The following is a 16,154-nucleotide window of genomic DNA, read 5'->3' as shown; positions in this document are numbered from 1 at the left end:
AAGAAATAAAATAGAAAAATAAGAAGTTAAAGAAAAAGAAAAAATAATATGTATAGCTTATAAATAAACCTTCAATTTTATTCTAACTACAAAATTGCCACTCAATTTTGAAATTGATTTGAAATCAATTTGAAATTGAAAACTCTCTTTTTAATGTAGTATACATAGCGTCTGAATATACGAAATTTCATTCAATTATAGTTTTGCGCATGAATTAAAAGTTCTGCCAAATATACGAACTTTTCATTATTTTGATATTTTACAAGGTTAATTTCCAGTGAATTAATGTCATCGTGGCTAGTTAAATTGGCAATTCAGTTAAATCAATTGTGTTGTTTAGTATGTTGGCCATTTAAGCTATGTAGACATTTTAGATGTCCACTTTGGCATTAATTTGACGGCAATTGATAATCATATGAAAAATCTAAACAATTAAAAGCTTTTGTATTCAGGGTAGAATTTTTAGTTTGTGCAAATTAAAATTGGGTGATAAGTTTGTATATTAGACATAATTATTCTTAAAAATGTCAAGAGGATGCATGTTATTGAAAAAAAAATTAGAGATCATGTATGGTTATATTATTAATTAATCTTATTATTCATATATTTATGTTTATAATAGCGTGCTTAAAACTTTGTTAAACATGACCATGTACATTAGTATATATTTATATGCAAGAAGGACATCGACTTTATTAATAACTAGAAGTTTATTTAGAACGAAATGAGGTTATCGACCCATTTCGACTATAGATTTTGATTAAAATCCGTTACACAAGAAGGTAAAATACCAAGGGATCGTTGGATACGCGGTATGTCGATAAAATGAGATGTTTGTTTGAGAGGTTTTTAATTATATAATATAGTATTAAAATTATTTTTGGTATGAAGTACTAAATATTTATTATATTTAATTTATTGTATGGTAGGATATACTAAAATCATATATATATTTGATAGTATTTGACTATTTATGAGAGGTCTTGGGTTCAATTTCGTTTGTGAGTGGTGTAGTTTTTCTACCTTTGTGTAGTTTTTCCACCTTTGTATAATATAGTGGTTCCGTTATGCATGCAATGTAGTTTTTCCACCTTTATGTGGTGTAGAGCAGTAGAGGTTACGACTGCATGCGGGTAGTTTATTTTGGTTATATTTAGATATCTCTTGTAACTAATTCAAAAATAAAAATAAAATAGTATTTGTTATAATTATGATTTGTATGACATATTTATATAATCACATAAATTTGTATTATATTTTTAGAATTTTAATTTATTTATAGAAGATGATGAATTTTATATTAAATAAAATATTATAAATATATAGTGCATTCTAATCATTTGATACCTAAAGCCCGTATATGTACTTGCAAAAATAAAGAAAACCAATGATTGTATCTCAAAAAGAAAACCAATGATAATTATGATAGTACTCCCCCCTCTGTCCCACTTCAATTGGCACACTTTTCTTTTTTGTTTATCCCACTTCAATTGGCATTTTTCAAAAATAGCATGTGGTCCCTACCTTCTCTACACACATTAAACAAATGGTCCCCACCCACTTTACACACCCAATCCTTTATTCTTAATCTTCGTGCCCAAAGTAAAAGTGTCAATTGAAGTGGGATAAAGGAAGTATATAATAGTGGACGTGTTGTAATAATGCAAATGATATTTAAATAAGAATTCTTATTTAAAATGATAATTGATAATTATTCTTAGCCATTCAAGCGTGGATGTATTATTTTAATAGATGAATGTAACATTCGAGTTTTAATTTTTGAAGAAGTGTTTTTTTTCAAATGTATTAAATTTAATCGTAAATATAATAATTTTATAAAATATATATATATATTATTTTTGCAAAAAATATAATTCTCATAATACAAAGTTTTTAATTGAAAATATTGTTGATGGGTAAATTACAGAGCAGAGTATTATAGTTCTATTTATAGTAGTATGGTCCACACATCTTCACTCACATTTAAAGTGAGACATTCACTTCACTAACAATTTTCCTCATATTTTATTAAGGGGGGTGTATTCGTTCCAGATTTTTAATGATTTCTGCAGACTTTTAAAATCCGGGTGTATTAGTTCAAGACTTTTAAAAGTCTTTTAAAATCTGGGTGTATTAGTTCAAGACTTTTAAAAGTCTTTTAAAATCTGGATGTATTAGTTCAAGACTTTTAAAAGTCTTTTAAAATCTGGGTGTATTCGTTAATCTATGGACTTTAAAGAATGAATGACTTTCATTGATTTCGTTCAAAAAATAGGCATCAACAAATCCGACGACACACCACGAGAATTCACAAATCTTGCAAAATCCCCGCGCTCGTTGGGTGCCAGCGCCCGCGGCCAAGAAGCCAGCGGGCGCTGGACCCAGCGCTCGTGTCCAACGAAGCCAGCGCTCGCTGGGGCGCCGCGGCCGCTGGCTTCTTGGTTTGCAATCTCTCTGTTCTTATTCTTCAATGGCTTCCGAGCCAGCCGTCCATCATTCTCTGCAGCTTCCTTCGCCAAGTCATCTAGTTCTTGCTGAGAATAGCAAGCCATGATGCGAGCAAATGCACGAAGTGATTGGGGGATTCCCTTCCCCCACCTACTACCAGCTCCCACTTCTCTGATTGTGAAGAATTTTCAGAGTACGACTCTGAAGTGCCATCATGGTTCAAGAAATCTGCAAAAGGGATCATGGAAACACCCCTCGAGCTCACCCATGCTCGAGAAGTAACTAATCCATATGCATATGTGAAATCCTGCAGCGTAATATTCTGAAATCTATCAGAGACCAACTTAACAGCCAAGAAGTCTTTCTCGATCTGTTTCTTCTGTTTGAGAGTTTCAAGATGATATAGACGAGATGATATGGAGGATGGTTGGATGTTGGGCCTTTCGTTTTGTAAATCATCACTTGCTTGTAAAGCAATATCTTCTTGTGTAATTCTGCACAATCAACTTAAAGGGGGGGGGGGAGAAAGAGGAGAGAGAAACGAAGAGGAGTGGAGGAGAGAGAAGCGGTGAAGAAGAAATTTCAAGAAGCCAGCGGTCGTTGGGCTTCAGCGAGCGCTGGGCCTCAAGCGCTCGCGTGAACCCAGCGCTCGCGGGGCCTCCAATGCTCGCGAGGTCTCCACGCCCGCTGGCTTTATGGATTTCAACTCCGATAAAATCACGACAAATTCTTGCTAATTCATTAAAAATCCGACCAAGAATTCATTCAAAATCATGAAGAATCCGTGAGAATTCTATAGACTTTTAAAATCCACGGACTTTTAAAATCTAGATAAGTCTTGAACTAATACACCCCCCTAAAACTCGTGTCATCCAAAAATATGACAAATATTTTATCGACGAAGGGAGTACAAAAAGATATAGAACAACTCAATGAAGTAAATGGAAACTAAAGGTAAGAAACTAAAGTAGTCTCTATTAACTAGGGCTGTCGATTGGTTCGAGGTCGGTTACCCCGAATCCGAAATATGTCATATTTCACTAATCGTTCCCGAACCGTTTTAGGTGTTAACGGTTATTTGGGTATCCGAATACCCATTTAAAAAATTAAAACTCACAATAATTTGCTAGTTAGAGGATTTGAACCCTGGTCTTTATAAAATACACAAAACAACTTATCCACTAAACTAAAGTTCATTCTTGTACTTTAAATATAACATCATTTTATTTTAGCTAAAAACTGATTTTTTTAATTAATAATTAAAATATAATATATATATATATAATTAATTAATTAAATAATTTCGGTTATCGGGTTAACCGATACCTGAATTTTTTTTTAAAGTGATAACCGAAACCTCGGTTATTGGATATCCGAACCCAAAAATTTCGATGCGGTTAATGGATTATCCAAAACTCGATAACCAATTAGACAGCCCTACTTAACGATACTTTAACATAAAATATAGGGTTAATAGTGTTTTATGTCCTGAACTTTCAAAGTTTTTCATAAAATGTCTCGAACTTCCGTTTTCTCCTAAAAAAATTCGAACTTTCAGCATTTCTATAAAATGTCTCGAACTTTCATTTTCTGCTAAAAAATCCTGAATTTACAGTGTTTTTCATAAAATATCTCATACTTTTCTTGCTCTCCCTTCAAAAATCTCATACTTTCGTCGTATTTCATTAAATGTTCCGTTATGCAAAATCTGGTGACCGAAAGATGACTCATTTTATTAGAGAAGTCTCAAATTATTAACTTAGTGGTATAAGATTCACAACGTGACTGCAATCAATTTGAGACATCTTTCGATCACCAAATTTTGTGTAATGGGACACTTAATAGAAAATATTGAAAGTTTGAGATCTTTTAGAAGAAAATGAAAGTTTGAGACATTTTATAAAAAATCGCTAAAAATTTGCGATATTTTTATAAAAAAACGCTAAAAATTTGAAACATAAAATACTGTTAACCCTAAAATATATAACCAAAATAATTAGATAAATCAAATACCCCACAACGCACCCAACCAATTCTCACCTCCAAAATTTAAGGAAGGTTATAAATAAAAAGACCTGGTGAAACAAACAATTTATTAATGATGACTTTAACTGAAAGTGCATGTAGGTGAGGGGGTTTTTTTTCATGAATTTATTAAAAAGAGAACACAATATTTTATATTTGAGTGGACCCATATAAGTAAAGAGGTTTTGATATATTTTGGTTAATTATTTTAACACATATATTGGCATACTTTATTCTTGAGAATTGGGAGATGGTGAGGTGTTCCCATGGGAAAAGGAAAGGTGGAAATATGTTTGGTTTGGTAGTTGGGAACCTTTGAAAAGGAAACAACTGCTCCACATTTCTTATGAAAAAAATAAAATAAAATATTATCAATCATGTATATCAAGTATATTTCCACCTTTTCGTTTATTTCGAATTCCACATCTTTTCTTTAAAGCATATCAAAGAGTACAGCAATGGTAACAATAATTTACAAACCATCCTTCTCAAATGAAAAAACAAAAAGTGTATTCATGTTGATGCAATCCAAAGGAAATAAAAATATTTATTTTGCACCTCATTGTGCATTTGCTTTTTTCTTTAAGAAGTCTTGACACAAAATGTGATATCGATCCAAAGTGTACCTTTGATGGTGGTTGTGAGTTTTCCATTGTGGCATAGTCTTTAAATTTATTTTTGTTAATTTATAGAAAAAGAAAAGAAAAAATGAAACATACAATATTTATTGATACAAAAAAGAGTACTCTATCTTTGTTGGAAGAAATCACTAAATTTACAAAATTCAAATGTAGTTTCATTAGTTCGTTGTGCATGTACAAGTGATAAATTTTCTTTATCATGTTACTGAAATGATTGACGTGTATAAATATATTGAACCAGTTTGTAGACAAGTATCATTTTAGCAAACCCAATTTTGTTCTTATAAAACTAAATAATAAGTCCAACATTGTCTACGAAAGGTTAGATTTGAAATTCAAATTTTATCTTTCTCTCACATTTAACTTGAAAAAATAAAATAAAAAGAAAAATCATATATAAAGTAATGAATTATTCTTAAATTATAGCCTGAACTTTTATCTTATGGTGACTTTTTAGCTCGAATCTTAAAATTCAATAAATATAACATGTATTTATCTCCATCGGGGATAGATCTAACAACTACGTACGTAAGATGATGTCAGAGTTGTCTTGGAGCACTGATGAGGAGTAAAATACGTGCTAGCGTAGTACGAAGACAAGGCTAGAATCTTATATCCTCTATTATTACTATATATATATATATTTTTATTACAGTTATTTTGAATATTTCACTTAGCATTGACTGTCACAAGGCTGATCTTATGGGGCATTAGTGATTCAAATCTTCTTTCATAAGAAGGTGATGCAGCCTTAGAACCCCAGAGCTAATGACACTTCACAGAAAATATATGTTCTCAATTGATAGTCCTAACAAGCGGAATGATAAGACAAAAAAGGAATTTTTATCTCCGTCAGCCTCGGCAGCCCAGCTCTGCCACAACCTTGGTGGCTCAGCTCTGGGCGACTCAGCTCCAAGATAAAGATTATTGTAATAGGGCTTAGGCCCAATTACCTGAATTAATGGGCCTAAGTGTCGGGTTTACTTTGATGCTTATAAATAGGATTCTGATCATATGTAACCTTAGCAAGTATTCTAGATACATCACTCAATCTTGTAAATTGTAATTTCTTATCATTGATAGTGAATATTTTTGGGTGACCTCCTGTGGAACGTAAATGCTTAGAATTTTTCTTTTGTTTTTATCTATTGCTGTTGGGATTAATTCCATGCACGCTCAACAATTAACAACCTGAAATCACAAACACGTTAGAGCCCTCCTAAGAGCTAGTGGGGTGTCGATAAAAGGTCTCCGACGTTCAAGTCAATAATGATGGGGAGGTAATTGATGAAAATTAAGTAATACATTGTAAAATAAAGAATAATTAATCAATAATTGAGATAGTAAATTTCTCATATGAGAGACTAGTCCGGTAACTCACAGCGGAATTGGTCACATAGGTGGGAGCTAGCATGGAGGCATGGAGAATAAGTAGGGACTGCAGGGAATGCAAAGAGCCTGTGAGAGTTGATGTGAGTACGAAAGTGATGATGCGTTGTATGACTTAGAGCATCACCAACGCTTGCACCCACTCCAACAATGGTATTGCACTCACTTGGGTGCAATAGATTTTATTTTATTTTTGAATTAGTTTTATTCTAGTTTCCATTTTAAATTTACAATAATTGATAAATTAAAATTTCATTGAATTAAATTGGCAAATCCTACATTGATTGAAATAAAGTTGCAATACAAGAAATTAAAATCCTAAATTACTTAAATTAAAACAAACATAAAATAAAAAATCCTAAAAATCTAGCGGATGTTGTTTTGTTGCTTGATCTCCGCCACCTTGCACATGTGAAACGCCAATTCGTCGGGATTCATTTGAGAGGTGTCCCGGCTCATCAACATGCTATCGACGAGGTCACGTTGAACTTGGGAGAACGTTTCCATTGCAGTCACCATATTCGCCATGTACCCGAGAGCTTTTTGGTTATCCTCCGACGTCTCTTCGGCCTTTTTCTTGCCTTTCCGTTTGTCTCTCTTGGCCGCCTTTTGCCCTTGGGGCCGGGTGGAGATACTCGCGTCGCTAGAAGTCGTTGTGGGAAGACCGTCGGAGCCCTTAGATCGTTTGTCCGAATGGACATCGGAGTGAACATCCTCGCCGAGACTTGCAAATTTCTTGGACTCGCGCAAGATCTTCCATGCATGCGGATACCGGAACGGAACACGGTACTCGGCTAGCCACATTGCCTCTGCTTGCTCCACGATTTGACCATCACTCATGCCTGATTTCCATTGATCGTGACATTTTTTGTGCATGGCCTCAAACCTCTTCGAATCCTTCGCCACCCGTTGAAAGTGAGATTTGATTTGCGTGACGTTACGTGAAATAGATCCTCGGGGCTTTTCAGCGTTGTATTGGGTGCAGAGGGAGCCCCAAAACTTCGCCCCTTTTTGGTCGACACCCACCACAGAGTCGTGGGTGTGCTCGCAATACAAACGGCAAATTAGCACCGTTTCTGGCGGATAATAGTTGCTACGTTTGGCCGCCGGCATAGAAGCAATCTCCTCCACGTCGGGCTCGGGGTCGGCAACGGCGGCAAAGCGGGGGTTCAAATTGGTGGCCGCCGCTTGAAAGGCATTCGATTCTTGCGTGAACGGCGAGAATCCTTGCCTGGAAGCATTTGATTCGCCGAGGGATGGATTTTGAGGGTGTTCACGCCAATAGTTGCTCCAATCGCCTTCCATTGCTATTTGTTGAAATAATATAAGTAGAAGATGAAAAAGAAAATGAGGAGAGTGATGAATGTTTGAGGTATTTGTTGATATATATATAGAGGTGCTATAAGAATTAAAAAAAAAAAAAAAAAGCCAACGGATACAAAAAAAACGGATAGAAAAAAACGGCTACTGCCGATTTTAATTTTTTTTTTCAATTTTTTTTTTTGAAAAGGGGCGCGTGTAAACACGCCCCCTCCTTCGCTCCCACAGCAGCCGAGTGCGTTCCATCGCCCCCTCCCTTCGCACCCGGGTGCAGCAACGGCACTGGGTGCGATAGGCCGGGTTCGATCCGGCCTTCGCACCCAGCGTTGGTGATGCTCTTAGAAGAATATATTTATATTAATAGCTTATGATTGCTAGGGTTACATCTGGATTCACATTTAAACCCTAACTGCTCCAAACTTCCAGAAAGTGCTATCTCAGGTTTATCCCTACCTTCTTTGCCTAGCAGCAGTCTTTTATAAGGTTAGACCTTATAAGTTTACATATCATCATCCATATTAGGCCCAATTGTGGGCTAATCAATATGAAACTAGTTCGACCTTCATGAAACATATCAACTTAAGTTGGCCTAAATTTTTTACTTGTACTATTAAATAACAACAAAAATAAGTATAATCTATATTTATAATATGTTTAAGTTTGCGTTAAAAAGTTATCATGATGTAAGGTTTTGGATTATAATTTAAGAATAATTGTGTTAATTAAAGTATGTCATATTACTAAAAAAAAACGTATGTCATATTACTAATATACAGCCCGGCCATGTGAATAATATTCTTACGACACTACTACAAAAATGCACATACATAACGCTTCATACATAACGGTTTTTTTTAAAAACCGTTATGTATGAGCGCATTTTTTGAAAAGATAACGGTTTTGACAAAAAACCGTTATCTATGTACTGTTGTCCATGGAAATAGATAACGGTTTAAGTTAATCCGTTATGTTTATGTGTTATCTATTAGTTTCATACATAACGGTACTACAAAACCGTTAAACCGACCGTTATCTATGAGCATTTTTTTTATTTTAAAATTTAACTTAATCTAATTCCCCCAAGCCACCAAACACTAACACCTCTCTCTCCCGCTCAGCTTCCCCAATCCTCACCTTCTTCCAGTCCGCCGCGCCCCCCCGGTCTGCCGCGCCTCCGTCCAGCCCCCTCAGTTCGCCGCGCCCATGGTCTGCTTCCGTCTGCCCGGATCGGTGTCTAATTACTCACCCAACCAAACCCCCTCTTATTTGTACGCAAACTCCCTCTCTCTCTGCGTTATTGCTTTCTCTCGCTCCATGTCGTCTCTCTCCCTCTTTCGTCCGGCGACGTCGCCGGTTCTCGCCGCCTCTGGCGTGACGAGGCCGGCGCCTCTTCTTATTCCTTCTCCTCTCCTTTCATTTTCTTCCTTATTTCTTCCCCAAAATAAAATCCCCAATTTCTAGGGTTTTCAGCCTCCCTCTCCTCTCTGAATTTCGCCCCTCCGGCGAGTCCCGCCACTTTCGCCGCCGTCGCACCGCCGCCCCCTGCCTCAGGTAACACCTTTATTCTCTCTCTCTCTCCCTCTCGATCTCTCTCTCTCTCTCCTGTTCTCGGTTTGTGTGTGTGTGCTGTGTGAGGGTGGCGGCGGCTGAGGGATGGGGAAAATGGGGCGGTGCGGAGGCTTCGATCTAAGTTGTATTTTGTTAAGTGTTTGTGTGAATTGTGGAAACTGAATATTTTACAGATGTTCATTGAAATGCTTGAGATTCCATATGGATGTCTTGACATTCTATTTTTATTGAGTTATCCTTTAAATTTGTGGGTTAGTTTAGATGAGATTCATGTCAAGATTAATGGAAAATTATTCTGATTTTGTTGTGTTATGGTGCTCCTAATTTCTTACATGTAGATTGATTGGCTCTCTGTTATAATTCCATCTTTTCCTTTATGAAATTGAAAATTTATGATTGGATTGGATTGGTGATGAGGTCTAGGAGGTTTAATCTGGTTGATTCTTTTTATTGGCTACTGGTGTTAGATTTTAGAAGTTTTGATTATCTCTTGTGCTGATCACTCCAATTAATCTGAGGAGAGCTTATGCTAAAGTAAACTGTAAGCTTACTCACAACCAAAATACAAATCTAGAGACAATTTGAACCTACCAGAATTCAATTATCAGATACTGGATACTGCACTTGGTGCTTTTATTTGATAACTTCTTTTTATTTATGGCAAACCATTCAAAGACTCGAAGACAGCAAGGTGATGAAAAACTGGCTTCTGCATCCGATTGGAGAATGTAACTTGCAGCTATTTGCTCTTGTTTCATTATGGATATCAAGCAAAGTAGGTATATTATCTATTAGTCTTGATACTATATCCTCTTTCTTGTGTGTTAACTTGATTATTTTCAGATACATGATTCACCTTCTCTGTCTGTTAAAAATTTCAAATCCTTGGGAGACAACTTTATCAAGGAGCAACATTTCACCATGGGGGATATTTTGGAAGCTGTAAGATCATTGTTTCATTAATGCTTATAAGATCCTTCTCCATTTTCTATTAAGCATGATGGCTAACAAGAAATCTGCAGGAGATAGTGCTAATGCAGGTATTGTTTGATGTGCTATTTCTTTCTAATACTATTTGACTTGTTTTTGTTCTCTGGATCACTTTCCTGTTTGGTAAAGTAATCGAGTTTCTTTAAGGTTCTGCAATTTGGGATTGGCATGTCGAAAATTGCTTTTGCTTCAGTTGAAGAGCTTCTTGTTCAATTCAAGTAAGCTTCGTGACCAACAAGGAGTTCTTTCTGCCCCTTCAGTTTGAAACTGCTTTCTAAACTAATGTGTAAATTCTAATTGGGGAATTTTTATTTTTTGGTTAACTTAGGGCAGTTGCCCAAGTTGGGGAGCATGTGAAGTTTGAAGCTTGTATAGATGTTATGGATCTGCTTTATGAAAATGAAGAGTATTGCTGTAGAATACAGAATCACTACCTATGTAGTTATAGAAAGATTTAGGTTGTTAATATCTTTCATATTTCTTTTATTTAAGAAGCTCGGGTTGGCTATGTTTTGCAGGTGAACTCGCTCGTGTTGGTGGAGGGTAATCTTCTTTTCATTTTAACAATATAAATAGAATATTGAGATCTTGAAGATTACTTATGTGTTTTCTGTAAAACCTTTTACCAAAATATTGAATCCAAATCAATGTCTTGCTTTTGAGAAAATCATTCATCATATTTATATATCTATCAAATTTGATTTAGATTCTGCATTCTGTTATATTACTATGCATCAATATTTGATATAACTCACATGTTGTCGGATTTTTTTAATTCTCCAGCTCATTAGTGTAATTGAGTTTATCATCTTGGCGGATCAAGTAGATGGGAGTCGATGAGCTATGAGGACTACTACAAAAGAGAAGGCTGAAGCAGAGAACGTCGTTTCAAATGTCTAGCAAGTTGCGCGCATTTGTAATATTTTTTAATTAATCATATAGCTAACTAGAATATTTGTGTTGTTTTCATTATATTTGGATGATAATGTATGAATATTTCGGATGTTATATAATATATGTTATCGATGGCAATGTCATTTGTTGTTTTAAAATTATTAATTTAATTTTTTAGATAAATAATAGGAAAATAAAAATATATATATTACAGTTATAAAAAGTGTAAAAAACTGTTATAAAAAATGCAAAAAACCGTTATGTATTTCTATCAAAGATAACGGTTAAAACCGTTATAAAAAGTGCAAAAAACTGTTAACTATGATGGAAAAAATATATATATATATCTAATACATAACGGTAAAAACAATAATACATAACGGTAAGAACCGTTATGTATCACTTGTAAAGATAACGGATATTAACCGTTATGTATGAGCGCAGATACCGTTATCTATACGACTATACATAACGGTTTTTTTACCGTTATGTATGACAGTATCATAGATATCACCACTATACTTATCGGTTTTTTGGTCTCATAGATAACGGATTTTATCCGTTATGTATGAGCGTTTTTGTAGTAGTGCGAGTTATTTTGGTCAAACATGAAGCAATTACAATCGAAATAGAATTTAATTAGGGAAATGTGATAAGGCAAAGGGGGGTTGAATGGAATTTACATAGGGCTCCAAAAATAGATATGTGGTGGAAAACTATGAAATTATAGAGAAGAAGTCAGAATTAGCAGCAGCCTAAAGTTAGGTCCTAGTGCTTATCCAAACATCACCTACTTTCCCTATTTATTATCTTCTACTATGAAATTTCTATGGACATCCCTCCTCATGGAAAATTTTCATGGACCAAGATTTACGAGACTAAAATAATACTATACAATATTGTTAAATATATAGATTTTTTTTTAACAAAATGTATTATTTTAGTTAAATTTTTTTTATCAAAATGTAAAATTTTAGTTAATTAATAGTCTTAGATTGATAACTTTAACTAATTTTTTAAAAAAATTGTGAATTTTTATCTATCAAGTACTTGATTGATAGAAAATGATCCATAAGAATTAAATTTTAAATTAATACTCCCTCCGTCCCCAAAATAAGTTCCTCTTTGAGGACGGCACGGGTTTTAAGGAAAAGTGGTAAAGTGTATTGATAGTTGAGAAAAATATATTATAGTAATTAGTATTGAGAGAGATGAAAAGGTGAAAAGGTGTTATAATTAGTATTGGGAGTGGTGAAAAAGTGAAAAGTAAAAATAAATAAAGTATTATTAGTGGTGGGGTAGTTGTCCAAAAATGGAAAGAAAGAAAGAGGAACTTATTTGGGGGACGTCCCAAAAAAAAAGAGGAATTTATTTCAAGGACGGAGGGAGTATTTGTTATTTATAATTTGAGACGATCTCGCAAAAAGACCTATTTAGTCACTTGTTCTTTTAGCACCTTAGACAATAATAAATTGTTTATTACTTAGATTAGAGTTTGAATTTCTTTTGTTACATCTTTTTCCAATTGACCTAAAAGAAAATTTCACAAGCATAATGTCAACACAAGGAAATATATCTAAGAGCATCTTGAGCGCTAATATTGGCGAGCCGGATCGAGCCGACACGCATGCTCATCGTCGCATTGGAGTGCTTCTGCTGCTCGTGCTGGGCGCAGAACTTGGTGGCGGGCAAGGATGGGAATTGTGTGAGGCGTATGTTTTTTACGCGTCAAATTTTAAAATAAATAAAGTTTGAAAAATACGACTGTTGCTGTGTTTTCAAATTTTTTTCTTTTATATATCCGTTGTGAGACAATGTATCTCTCCCAATTTTTATTATTATTATTTTTTTCTTTTTCAATATCTATAAATACCCCATTCTTTCCAATATAAATCACACATCTTTTTTTTCTCTCTATTTTCTATCTCTAGAAAAATGGCTTCTTCATCGTTGGGAAATCATCAAAGGACTAGCGCATCTTTGTAGAAGGAGGAGTTGAGCGACGTCATGTTCACGCGCATTTTGCATAATATGATCATTCAAGACGAGGCGAGCACGCATTGGAATGGGAAAAAGAGGTCACCGACGAAGCTTCAAGTAGCTCCGTTGCATCTCGTCCTCGCACCAGAGTTCTGCCAGAATTTCGAGTGTATGTGGCTCGACAATCCTCCATGCGAGACCGCAACCTTCACGCTCGGCTCACCTCAGATTTGAAGGAGCACATTTGGTCTCGTTTTGGTCCCATTGAACCATAAAAAATTAGTGTAATTTTAATTTTAATTATTGTATTTTATTTTATTTTAATTAATGTAATGTTGAATTTTTAATTTTAATGAAATGTTGAATTTTTAATTTTAATGTAAAAATAGAATTAAATGGAAATGTAGATTATAGCGCCACTTATAGAGTCAATGCACTTAAGAGGGGAAGCGCTAAGGTGAATCATCAATTAGTGCCTCCCCTTAGTGCCTTCCACTTAAGATGCTCTAATCTACTTTGATGATACACCCCTTTGTCATACGAGAATATGAGATCTTCTGTTAGTTGTGGTCTTTTTTTTTTTTGAGAACTACAAGAGGGTATCTAATAAATAATCTAATAAGCAACTCGCATGCAGGCGGGACCTCTAAACCACAAAAAGGTGAAAAAACAATGGCACGCATGCGGAACTACTACCCACACAAAGGTGGAAACACTACCCACACAAAAGTGAGAAAACTACCCGAATGCAGGCGGAAATTCAACCCAACACCTCTCACAAAGGAGAGTATTTAGGTGCCTCAACTTTGCCACATGAGCTAGGCCTCATCGGCATTAGTTGTGGTCTTTTATGGTTTTGTGACCGGTTTTAGCCCAATCAATAATTAAGTATATTATTATAATTTAATAAATTGGATTTGTAACGATTTTACTTCGAAAGTAATTTTTGGCGTTTGAAAGCACAATTGACAATTAGAGATTGGTGCAATTTGGTATCGTGGATGAAACAATATCGTTTTATATCTATATATAATATAAAAGATTAGTGCAATGGCGCCAAATTTTCTCTCTCCCATTATTCTCTAAATTTAACCAACTTCTCTCACTTCTAACCAACTCACCGTCTCTCTCTCACTCTATATTTTTCTTTTTCTTTCTCTTTGCAAGTTTTCAATTTTTGTTTTCTTTTCTTTGATTTTTTTTTTTACATTTAGAATTTTTGTTTTTTCTAAAATTTATACAGTTAAATTAATTAAAAATTTAATACGCATATCAAATTAAATATCATGACATGAGCTTTAATTTAATTTATAAAAGTATATTAAAAACTTTAAAATAAATGTAACACCCCAATTTTCTTAAACTTTTCAATCTAAAAACTTTGAAGAACTAATAGTTAAAATAAAATTTCTTGAATTATAAAAGTTTAAACCAATTTAAAATCAACTTGCCAAAACTAAAGTAGTAACATGAAATCATAAAATTATAAACTGAAGAAGAAGAAGAAAAATAATAATAACAAGTTCAAAACTCAAACTTCTATAGAATTACTAAATCTCTAGTCATTCTCGACTTCCATGGCCGCCTCAACTCCAAAACTGCAAAACTGAAAAGATAAATGGGGTGAGCATATTGAAAATATACTCAGTGAGGAACATAACAAAATATTCATATACTTGCAAACATACGCCAAGAGACCGGAGCCCCTTGACAAACATAATCATAGTTTTAGTCGATGGCTTAAGTCCCATGACCAAACACATACATAGATCAACGGCTTAGGTCCCATGATCAACTTATCAACATAGATCAATGGCTTAGGTCCCATGATCACACATAACATCATAGATCAATGGCTTAGGTCCCATGATCGCACATAACAACATAGATCAATGGCTTAGGTCCCATGATCACACATAACAACATGGTCATAAGATGCACGTAAACAAGTAATCAAACGAGATAATAAAAATATATATAACCATATGAATAAGCGTAAAATCCCTCACCTTAAAGTCGAAGCTTATAAATCAAATCCGAAAAGGGAATCTTAAATGCGCCGCACTGGAAGTACCCGAAGAAGGAGAAAAAATGCCTACTGCTTAAGCTTTTCGTGTGTCTCCTTAGGGTAGGAATTTGGTCCCCTATTTATAATAGTTTCTAAAGAGTTTTGATAATCATAAAGATTATATTCTATGTATATCTCCTAATAAGATTAGGAATAAAGATGATAAAAGAGTTCTAATTCTAATAGGAATCGAAATAATAATAATAATAATAATAATAATAATAATAATAATAATAATAATAATAATAATAATAATAATAATAATAATAATAATAATAATAATAATAATAATAATAATAACCTAGATAAATTTAATGCTGCATATATATATATATATATATATATATATATATCACATAATTATCTAAAAAATAATAATAAGCTATAATAAGAAAATACTAATAATTAAACTTATATAATAAATCTAAATATTCGGGGTGTTACAACCTATCCCACTTAAAAATAATTTCGTCCTCGAAATTTCTAGTCATGCTTCTAGAATTTCATAACCATGTTCTATCGTGAGGTAACTTATTAATATACTATACTTTATTCTATAGCAATAGAAACGAATCTAAATGTAATAGTACTTGAACATAAAAGCATCATAAAAGAAAATATCATATAACTCATCATAACTGCCATATACTTGAACAATTAAAACACATACCTTGGAGTCGATGCAGCACATGAGTTTCGAATGACTAGGTTTATTTAACCTTTTTAAAACAATTTTTTTAAAAAAAAACACGAGTCTACAGGAACGTAGACCCACTCTGATACCACTATGTAACACCCCAATTTTCTTAAACTTTTCAATCTAAAAACTT

General features: G+C 34.0%; 2 protein-coding genes across 5 annotated transcripts in view; both read left to right on the top strand.

Moving 5' to 3' along the window:
- Window positions 1-16,154, top strand: part of LOC130994894 (uncharacterized) — a 1,167,164-nt gene that overhangs the window by 1,000,087 nt on the left and 150,923 nt on the right. The window lies entirely within an intron of this gene.
- Window positions 8,664-11,414, top strand: LOC130994963 (cyclin-J18-like). Of its 4 annotated transcripts, XM_057920177.1 has the most exons (7): window positions 8,668-9,374; window positions 10,068-10,167; window positions 10,236-10,334; window positions 10,415-10,432; window positions 10,530-10,600; window positions 10,711-10,925; window positions 11,166-11,414. In XM_057920177.1, the coding sequence occupies exons 2-6, from the start codon at window positions 10,087-10,089 to the stop codon at window positions 10,838-10,840; spliced, it is 399 nt and encodes a 132-aa protein (XP_057776160.1). In that variant the 5' UTR covers window positions 8,668-9,374; window positions 10,068-10,086; the 3' UTR covers window positions 10,841-10,925; window positions 11,166-11,414. The 4 variants fall into 4 exon arrangements, with proteins under 4 accessions (XP_057776159.1, XP_057776162.1, XP_057776161.1 ...); XM_057920176.1 differs by having other exon boundaries at window positions 8,664-10,167; XM_057920179.1 differs by having other exon boundaries at window positions 8,665-10,167; window positions 10,901-10,925.

This window comes from Salvia miltiorrhiza, chromosome 7, assembly GCF_028751815.1.
Source record: "Salvia miltiorrhiza cultivar Shanhuang (shh) chromosome 7, IMPLAD_Smil_shh, whole genome shotgun sequence".
NCBI classification, from domain to species: domain Eukaryota; kingdom Viridiplantae; phylum Streptophyta; class Magnoliopsida; order Lamiales; family Lamiaceae; genus Salvia; species Salvia miltiorrhiza.
The sequence above is the reverse complement of the archived record's forward strand: the minus strand, read 5'-3'. Positions and strand labels throughout refer to the sequence as shown.

Excerpts from the sequence above, each read along its gene's own strand:
- LOC130994963 (XM_057920176.1), top strand. The coding sequence starts at position 10,087 with ATGAAAAACTGGCTTCTGCATCCGATTGGAGAATGTAACTTGCAGCTA. Across the intron at positions 10,168-10,235 it reads CATTATGGATATCAAGCAAA|ATACATGATTCACCTTCTCT; the intron begins GTAGGTATATTA and ends GATTATTTTCAG. Across the intron at positions 10,601-10,710 it reads GAGCTTCTTGTTCAATTCAA|GGCAGTTGCCCAAGTTGGGG; the intron begins GTAAGCTTCGTG and ends TGGTTAACTTAG.